This window comes from Wolffia australiana, chromosome 3, assembly GCF_029677425.1.
Source record: "Wolffia australiana isolate 7733 chromosome 3, ASM2967742v1".
Classification (NCBI taxonomy): Eukaryota; Viridiplantae; Streptophyta; class Magnoliopsida; order Alismatales; family Araceae; genus Wolffia; species Wolffia australiana.
This window is the reverse complement of record NC_135837.1, coordinates 17325653-17335093: the sequence shown is the minus strand read 5'-3', so window position 1 is coordinate 17335093 and position 9441 is coordinate 17325653. Positions and strand designations below refer to the sequence as shown.

The 9441-nt window shown below is 41.6% G+C and overlaps 2 protein-coding genes across 3 annotated transcripts; one reads left to right on the top strand and one right to left on the bottom strand.

Annotated features, from left to right (window-relative positions):
* Nucleotides 1-483: 483 nt before the first annotated feature.
* On the bottom strand, nt 484-1729 carry LOC144701126 (SMAD/FHA domain-containing protein). The gene is made up of 2 exons (XM_078572842.1): nt 1182-1729; nt 484-1118 (listed from the first exon to the last, which is right to left on the bottom strand). The coding sequence occupies exons 1-2, from the start codon at nt 1555-1557 to the stop codon at nt 646-648; spliced, it is 849 nt and encodes a 282-aa protein (XP_078428968.1). The 5' UTR covers nt 1558-1729; the 3' UTR covers nt 484-645.
* A 2046-nt stretch (nt 1730-3775) lies between these two features.
* LOC144701125 (Metallo-hydrolase/oxidoreductase superfamily protein) lies at nt 3776-8993 on the top strand. Of its 2 annotated transcripts, XM_078572840.1 has the most exons (12): nt 3776-4016; nt 4492-4619; nt 4783-4895; nt 5614-5655; nt 5839-5894; nt 7172-7248; nt 7582-7701; nt 7799-7875; nt 8326-8389; nt 8474-8524; nt 8598-8646; nt 8722-8993. In XM_078572840.1, the coding sequence occupies exons 1-12, from the start codon at nt 3857-3859 to the stop codon at nt 8835-8837; spliced, it is 1053 nt and encodes a 350-aa protein (XP_078428966.1). In that variant the 5' UTR covers nt 3776-3856; the 3' UTR covers nt 8838-8993. The 2 variants fall into 2 exon arrangements, with proteins under 2 accessions (XP_078428966.1, XP_078428967.1); XM_078572841.1 differs by lacking the exon at nt 7172-7248 and having other exon boundaries at nt 7643-7701.
* Nucleotides 8994-9441: the final 448 nt, after the last annotated feature.

Genomic DNA, 9441 nt, shown 5'->3' with positions numbered 1-9441 from the left:
ATTCAAATTGAAATGATGGAAAAATGCTCATATTTACACTCTTGGGAAACACACCTTCTCCACTCTCTATATCAATACTTAATGGCGTTCGACCAAGGTGATGTCTACATCATAGAGCTACTACAATGATATTCCACAAGGGTAACGACAGCGCCTCATACTCCACACTCATTGATCAGGGGGTTTGAACCAGCTACTGCCATCAGACCTGCCAACCTACTGACCTGCTGAGGTATCACAATTGTATGTCCTCCCTTTCTGTCATGGACATGGACATGGACAAGGGGGGTCTATGTATAACTGGGATATTTGTGCTCTCTCCACACCTACAAACTCTTGCGGACATCAAACATTCACATTTATATGGCTGGATTAGTCTAAAAACACTACCGCGAGTCCCCCATACCAGCCACAGTATTTTCTCTCATAAAAAAATTCACCACAGAAACAAGTGTAGGTGCAAGTCTGATCTTAACTAAAATCTTGTCCACAAAGCACCACCCTTTTCATAACCAGTTTCCCTAATTATCTTTTTAAATATAATAAATTAACCTCACAGTTGTCAGCTTCTACCTAAGAAAAAAATTCTTTCACTTCTTCCTAGAGTCAGAGAAACATGATTCCCTGCCTGAGTCAGTATACAGTTCAGTCATCATCGTCATCTTCTTCCTCAAACTCTTCTTCTTCCTCTTCTTCTTCAGCTTCTTCTTCTTCTTCTTCTTCTTGGCCAGCCATTTCTCCAACGATGAAGCCGCCCAAGGTCTCATCATCCGGGTCGTCGTCTTCTCCGAATCCCCTTGTTCGAGCACTATCTTCATCAGGGGAGGACTGCCATGTCTTCCCCGATCGAGTAAGATATCGAGATCGCCGTCCTGACCCACCCGCCATGGCTGCCTCCGTCTTCTCTTCCTCGCTTTCCCCCGTCCAATCTTCATCCTCTTCACCTCTTCCCTTCTCCTTCCTTCCCCTCTTCTTCTTCCTCTTCGTCGCCTCCTCTTCACTGTCGCTGTTCATCTTCATCTCTTCTTCTTCTTCGAGAAACCAGTTCCAAGCCCCGGGTTCCCGAATCCTACCCAAAAACCTGTCGAACTCGTGCCCTCTCTCCAGGAATCCAAACTCTGCGATGGAGATCGGGTTGAGGAATTCCCCGAAAGCTAATCTCGCAGAATCCAAAGCCAAACCTTCGATCGGCGATTGATTAGAAGACAGAAACCGCGACTCGAATTCGCCGAAGTCGTTCAGGCACTTGAGGGAGAAGAAGACGGGGCGCTTCAGGGAGAGCGACAAGCGATCGCCGGGGGCGAGTTCCCCGACCTGGCCCTTCCGGAAGAGCTTCTTCGTTCCTCCATTGAAGACGACGACGACGGGGTTCTTGCCGAGGACGTCGAAGGAAACCCTAGCTTCTCCTCCGTCGACTTCGGCGAGGTGGAAGGAGACGTGGCGGCGGGAGACGCTGCGGTCGGCGGAGGCGAAGCCGCGCCCTCGTCCGAGCTCCGTCGTCCTCGAGCCTGGTCCGACGAAGATCCTGGCGGAGCCGCCATCGTCTTCGAGCTCCATCGACCGACTTCCCGCCCTGTTTCAAAGGAAAGAGTAAGAACTGTTTGCAGTTAATTCAACCTCCTCAAGAAATTTTAAGAGGTTATTTGGGCCGGAAAATTGAGGAGCCTTGATGAGTCTTGAGGTTTTATTTTCAGTTTCACCATTTGTGTTTTTATGCTGTTTCTTTAGGCTGCTTGTCTCCCTTGACCCTCTATATAAACCCTTGTATGATTAGGGATGGGAAAAAAAATTGTGCTCTTTCGCGCGAACGTGCGTATGAACACGGACGAACACAAACATGAACAGAAAAAATCCCATCCAAATCGTTCGTGAACGGTTGGCGTTCCCAAGGAATCCCTCTCTCTCACTTCCCGCCCCCTTTACCATGCCTCTCTCTCTCCCCCCTGGCCCCCCTCTCTATCTCTATCTCTATCTCTATCTCTGTCTCTATCTCTTTGATAATATAGGTTTTATGACCATTTCTCAGAAGGTGTGACGTTCACGAACTGTTCTCGAACAAATATGAATCCTGATTTTGGCCTATTGGTTCATCGTCGAACAGTGTTCGTTCGATGCTGAACAAAGAATTTCCCAACCCTACAGTATGATCCTCAATGAATAAGCCGAAGGTTGAGACGAAAGCCTGGACAGTAGAATCCTCGAAACTGTTCTATTTCTCCTTCTCCTATGTCGTCTCTCCATACCTGTGTCGTTGTCATTCTTCATCATTTGCATGACGACATTGATGATACTCGATAGTAGACATAAGTCTCAACAGTAGAATGTTATATTAATTTCTTAATCTATGGGCAATTATATGAGTGTATATAATTGCATATAAATGTGTATGTATATAAGTTATCAATTACAAATCCCAATTTGTATGTGATTCATTTAATGAGGGGATTAAGACATTTATAACAATAAGTATGGTTATTAAATGTGTAGAGGCTAAGCTTGTCTTCATTATAATGATGGGATTAATTAAGATAGACTAAAGAGGATTAAGTATCACCTCTTCCTATAAATAGGGGCCAGGTCCTAGGGCCATAAGTGTATTAACTTTTCTCTTGAGCATCCCATTACACAGAGACTTCAGGAAGTCATCCGGTATTAATCCAAAAGGTCTTCCCTCAAGACTGTTCGATTCGACTAAGGGAAGACACGATGGATCGAGGTATGTTTTACATTCATTTTCATTCATGTATGATCTTCATCATCCTTAAGAATCGGCGCAAGCCACCAGAAGATCTAACATAGAATCCTCAAAACTGTTCCAGTTCTCTTTCTATTTTGCTGTCTCTCCATACTAATATGATCCATCAGCGTGTCTATGTTCGGAAGAAGACCCAACAACGACCCAACCTAGAAATGCAAGCCCAGCCCACTTCGGCAGCTACTTAAGCCTCACCTCTCTGGAGGTAGGACATGAAACAAATCATCTTGTGAGTCTATATTACCCTCCCCTCTGCATCGTTCTGGTCGTGACTCTCCCTCTCTGGGCTTGTATGCCCGATGTCGACATCCTGTCGAGCAGCGACCATTCGTCGCTGATCTTTTGCCATCCACTCACCGTTTCTGTTCACTCCTCTCCACCCCACGAACTTCTCCCTCGTCTCTTTGTGAACATAATAGGACACATCTTGATTATTGGAATATCATTGTTGTTGAAACTCTTGTTACGAGGACGAATGGATCATGCTACCTAATTGGGAATGTAACACATACTCGTGTCTTTGTTCCATGAGAGGACGAGATCTATCAGCAACACACATTGTGGGAGACAGAATCCTCAACAGTAGAGTCCTCAAAACTGTTCCACTTCTCCCTCTCCTTTGGCGTCCCTCCATACCTGTGTCTTTGTCGCCATTCGTCCTTAGTCTGACGACCTTGACACTGCTCTTCGTGTGGCGACACATGAATGATTCCCAACAAGAGGTACTGTTTGCCATCTGCAATGACAGGGACGATGACGATGACGATGACAACGATGGAGAAGGGGAAAGAGGTCACTAGAAATTGGAAAAGTAGAAAATTGAAAATTACAAGGTCCATAATGATTCAAAATTTTAATGATTTTTTTATTAAAATGGTAATATATGTTATTCTTCCTTGTGTGTAACAGCTCTGATAGATTGAGGGCCGTTAAGAGCCGTCCGATTAATGGATCTCGCTTCGTGGTTATATCTTGGCCGTCCATTGGTGGTTGCAATTAAATTTAGTTTGTGGCGTTGTTTGATCGGCAGCATACGTCTGTCCGCGCGGTGGAGAAGCGATTTCGACCTTCTCCGGCGCGCGCGCTCCCGCGGATAGTTCGATGATTCTACTGTCGAGGTTTTCGTCTCCGACGAGATGTGTTGTTTTTGGAACGAGTCGTCGCGTGGAGCCTTCTCTGCGACGAACTATCGGCCTTCGTTCTTCAAAGCAAGCAGGATTTTCCTCTCGGATTTGGAGAACTCGGACTCTTTCTACGTATTGTAAGAATCGAATTTCCTCTTTCTTTTCTTTTTTTAATGATGGATAGTTGTTTTCATGTGTTGGGATTGGGGAGTAGACGAATAACGTAGAAATTTTAGTGTCGAACATTTTGATGTACATGGAAGAAATATTCAATCTTCTGAAAAAATTCGCGACAGGATACCGCCTGAATGGAATTTTTCGATAGTTTTTTTTTCCTTTTTCCTCGTCGATGGGAGCCTTAATTTGGTCACATTAAACTATTCTACGTCTTAGTCGGCGTAGCTGTCTGGGTTGTTGAGATGTATTGGACCTATCACAATCAAATTATTTTGTTTGTGGATCAAAGTTAACGTCAATTACGTTTATATGTCTAATGTGTGCGATAGGGATGTTTGAATCATCTTTATGATATGCAGATCTAACCGCTTAAACCCGATCCATTTTATGGTCGCAGTTTGTAATTACCAACGGGTGTTTGTATGATACTTGCAGGTCTCTCCAATGGCGGCCTTGATCGGGACAGACCTGCAGATACATCAGAAATCATATTCCTAGGAACAGGCACTAGCGAAGGAATCCCTCGAGTTAGCTGCTTGACTGACCCTTTGAAGAAGTGCGAGGTAGGAAGGGAATTACTTTTATTTTTACCTCAAAATGTCCTTTTAAAAGTCTTCCCCTCTCAGTGACATTTATTTGATGACCGCTTTTAGAATCAATTCGTTAGTCTCCAGTAATTTGGACAAAGCAATGATATCTGTATTTTGGCTTACCTTCTTCTTGTAGGTCTGTTCAAAAGCAGCAGAAGAGGGGAATAAAAATAGGCGGATGAACACGAGCATTCTCATACGACATCACAACTCTGAAGAAAGCTTCAACATTCTTATAGATGCTGGAAAGTATGAAAAGTCCTGCAATTAATCTCTTCCCAGAACATTTTTTCTTGACCGTTTTATTTTTCTTTTCTCTTCCCACAACGTGTAATGGTTTTGCCTAGATCTGGTGTTCTTGCTGAGAGCATTTTTACAGTATAAAGCTTGGAATTGCGATCAGTGCAGAAATAAGAGCAGGGTCCTTAAGGAAAGCCTACCCTCTTTTAGGGCTTTGTCGTAGCAAATACTCCAAGATTGCCTGGCTCTTATTTTTATTATTCAAAAAAAAAACTCGTTTTACTATTTATATCTAGAATATCTGGTATTCTTCTTGCATCTATAAATCACTGCCGTTAATTCTAGCTCTGGTCCCAGAATTATGGCTTTCGCTGCTACTAATACCTTGAATTTTCATTACTAATTATGGTAATATTTAATAGGTTTCACTCTTAATTTGAATCTCTACATGGATTTCATAACTCAGGCAACTATCAACGCGACTATAAATATGATCATTTCAACTAGATTGATTATCATACATGTGATTATAATAGTAGCAACTAACATTACACGTTGAATGCAAAATAGTAGCAATTGAGTATTTCCTGTTGCATTTCTGGGTGAAAACATGTGACGTGATCTCACCTTATATAAATTTTCAGCTGTATTAGAACTTGCCATGTTTTCCATCTCTCTTCAATGCTGCATCATTGACTTGGCATTTGTGATTTTTTTTAATTTGCAGGTTTTTCTACCATAGTGCTCTTCGATGGTTTCCGTTGTATGGGTAAAGCTACTTCTTCATTAGTGCGTAAATACAACCCTTGTTTCCTTTTCTCTCTATTTCATCTTCCGCACCATTTGCCTTAAAATGTTATGACTTGCTGTGAAATACTGCAAGGCCTTGCTCTTTTTTTGTAAGTTGTTAATATCCTCATCGTAGTTGTAATTTGTTTTTCGTTTCTGTCAGAATAAGAGCGATCGATGCTGTCATTATCACCCATTCTCATGCAGACGCCATTGGAGGTCATGCACATTTACTCAGCTATCTTATTGAACAGTCATATAATTGTCAAAGTTTTTTTATCTGACACCGACTATTGGGCAACTATTGGGGGGAGAAGAATTTTTTTAGAAGCTTATTTATTTTAACATTCTGGACCTGGTCCCTGATAAAACTCTCCCCATTTCTGCTTTTCACGCAGTAATTTTCAATGATTGTGCAACCGCATGCATAAGTTTTGGTCTATGAGATGCATTTTCTTAGAGCTAAGATGACAATTTGTGTACCGTTATTATGTTATCAGTGAGAAGTTAAGACTCAGTCTCAGATTTTATTGAGGGTCACCGTAAGGTTAGGGAACTTTAATGATGGAAAGTCATTTTCGTGTGAATTGACTACCAAAGTTTTGATCGATGAATTTCTTGATGACTAAAGATGCCATGACATCTATTTGAAATATAATTATAATTTAAACAGATCTTTGGGTTCTATATCTGGTTGCTCTAGGAAGATTGTAAGTTGTCCGTACTAATATTTGGATGTAGTAATCTAATGCAATCTACGTCGTATCTATGGCATTTTCGTTTCTTTACTCGCTTGGTGTATTTTGGTCATTTTTCATTCGACGTGTATTTTCATTTAAATAGGGCAGTCTTCTCCCGAGGAAATCAGTCAAGAACTAATAGAAGTGTTTGTTTGGTTCCCGTATCTCTCTCCGCCATGCAATGCCCATTCTGCTGACTTGTCAACCCTCTCTGCCGTTTCTCCTTCTGGCACTCCCCCTCTCCCTCTCAGTTCGTGATGACAATCTTACCTCCGCTTCTCCTCCTTTATCCCTAACTTCCCTAATAATAACTCTCAGGTTCTTATCATGTTCCCAAAATTCATTCAGATTCGGATGCACTTCGTAACGCTTGATTATGCATTTTAGGACGACCAAGAAGCTTTTGATTCATTGGCAGATGTCTGTTTCCCAATTCACCACAAAGGACCATCATTTTATCATTTCTCTTATGACTGTCTCTAGTTGTCAAGGGGATCAAATGAACGCCGTTTTACATTTGGTCCCATAATGATGACTCTATTTAGTTCTAGTCAATCTTGTTTGAAATGTCGTATGGCCATTTTATTATTTCCATCAGCCTTATCTATACCTCCTTTTGTATTAATACCATTAGACTTTTCACCTTTTACTTCCATTACTTAGATAGATTACTTAATATTTAATTGCTTGAAAAACCCGGCAGATTGATATGGGACATCTCTCGGCAATCACCCTATATTTATGTGTCTTGTACAGGCCTTGATGATCTTCGTGATTGGACAAACAATGTTCAGCCTCATATTCCAATTTACACTGCAATGCGAGATTTTGAGGTAGAAATGTGGAAAATATTTTAACTATAAGCAGTTAAACGGAATAAATAGTAGAATCAATGTTCACATGGCAATGGCCATTTGTAGAATCAATGTTTTATCAGAAAGTGTTTGAAACTTATACGGCATTATTATGTCTTAATATGCTATCCAATAAAGTACCCAATGTAGGCTCACCAGTGAGTAAGGTCACCAAAGCTTTTCTCAAGCTCCCCTGTCTCAATAAGGAAAATATTTTAACTATAAGCAGTTAAACGGAATAAATAGTAGCTCTTCAAATCAATTTTATGTGAAGTTAGACAGTGAATGATGGCAAACGATGGTCTGTTTCAGGTGATGAAAAAGACTCATTATTATCTTGTGGATACCAGTGTGATCATACCTGGTGCTGCAGTGTCTGCTTTGGAGTTCAAGACCATTAACGAAGAACCGTTCACTGTCCACAACCTCAAGGTTCAAAAATTCTTAATTCCACATCTTTGATTCATCATCATCGTGGCTACAAAAAGAGACTAAATCTAAAATCTCCTGGATGCGATGTTCATCATAGATTACTCCGTTACCTGTTTGGCATGGCCCGGGTTATCGTTCCCTGGGTTTCCGCTTTGGTAATGTCTGCTACATCAGGTAATACTTTATTCATTTATCCATTCTTACATTCATCTGTCAGTTCCTTCGTCCATCTGTTAATTCATCCATTCCTCCATTGGTTCCTTCTTCCCTTTCTCCCCCACTCCCTCTATCTGTCTGGCTATCCATTCCTCCTTCCCTTCGTCTGTCTCCTTATCTGTCCCTCCTCCCACCTATCTATCCACCCTTCATCCCTCTATCCATCCATCCTCCCATCAGTCTGTCTGTCTGTCCATCCCTCCCTCCAGTCTTTTATCCATTCATTCGTCCATCCGCCCATCCGCTGATGTGTCCATCTGTCCATCCATCCAGATGCTTATCCATTTTATTCAAAAAAATATGTCTATCCATCCAGTTGGTGGGCCAGCCATGATTCCTCCATTCATCCATTTTTCTGTTCTTTTGATAGTTCCCTTTTTTTTTGTTTCTGACACATGTAATAAGCAGTGATGTCAGTGACATACCAGAAGAGACATATGAACTCCTCGCTGGCTGTGATCTCCTGATTCTGGTGAACTATCACTGATATTTGTGTCTAATTACGTTACATCTACTTGTATCATCTAACTCTCTGGTGCCGTTTTCGGTTGTCCAGGATGCGCTCAGGCCCGATCGATCTTCAGCAACCCATTTTGGATTACCTAGAGTAACAAAAGCACTTCCGTTGAAACCGTTGATTGCAAATATTCTTCCTTAATGTATCTTTATATTTTCTTCAGGCGTTAGAAGAGGTCCGTAAAATCCAGCCCAAGAAAACGCTCTTTACTGGTAGGGTGGTTATCTGGGAAATCATCTTTGTATATTTCTCTTAATGGAAAGTTTAAAATGTTATGGGTGGACCAGGGATGATGCACTTGATGGACCACGATGAGATCAACAAGTATCTTGAGAGTTTGATGGCGGAGGGCCTCGACGTTCAGCTTAGCCATGACGGCCTCCGTGTCCCGATCAGTCTTTGATCATCCAATCCTCCACCGATCCCCTAACAATTTCTTGATTCATTATTTCTCCCCATTGATTCTTTTGCCTTCTGGGAGGCAAACAATTTGGTGAATTTTGTAAAGGTGTTGAACCTGAGGGTTTTCTGCATAAGTAATATAACCAAATTGCATCGACTTTGACGCTCTTTTTGTTGCTCTATGAAAACATTTTGGACTGTCGGATTTGGTCTGCGGGACTCACGTATTTTTTGACCAGGTCTTCTACCATGTGTGGTTTGGGAACATAGGACGAACAATCATCTACTCTGTCCCTTGCCCTTATAAGTCATTTGTCCTGACTTCAGAATGGAAAACGGATTGAAATGTCTTGCTTCTTCCTTTTCATCCCATTTTGCTCCCTCCCCCTGCATATAGCCCCTCATACGGAAATAGAATAAAACTACAGACATTGTGACTGAATTTATGTTCTGCCCTGCTCCATCGTCCCTTCACTTGCTTGTAACTAACAATATTTGTATCCAGTATCCTTTTTTTGATAATGTGATACCTGTTATACAAAGTATCATGTGTGACGCTGATATCAGTATTGATAACGAATAACACTACCGATATGTTGCTGGGT

Excerpts from the sequence above, each read along its gene's own strand:
- LOC144701126 (XM_078572842.1), bottom strand. The coding sequence starts at position 1,557 with ATGGAGCTCGAAGACGATGGCGGCTCCGCCAGGATCTTCGTCGGACCA. Across the intron at positions 1,119-1,181 it reads TAATCAATCGCCGATCGAAG|AGTTTGGATTCCTGGAGAGA; the intron begins GTTTGGCTTTGG and ends TCTCCATCGCAG.
- LOC144701125 (XM_078572840.1), top strand. The coding sequence starts at position 3,857 with ATGATTCTACTGTCGAGGTTTTCGTCTCCGACGAGATGTGTTGTTTTT. Across the intron at positions 4,620-4,782 it reads ACCCTTTGAAGAAGTGCGAG|GTCTGTTCAAAAGCAGCAGA; the intron begins GTAGGAAGGGAA and ends TTCTTCTTGTAG. Across the intron at positions 7,876-8,325 it reads GGTAATGTCTGCTACATCAG|TGATGTCAGTGACATACCAG; the intron begins GTAATACTTTAT and ends TGTAATAAGCAG.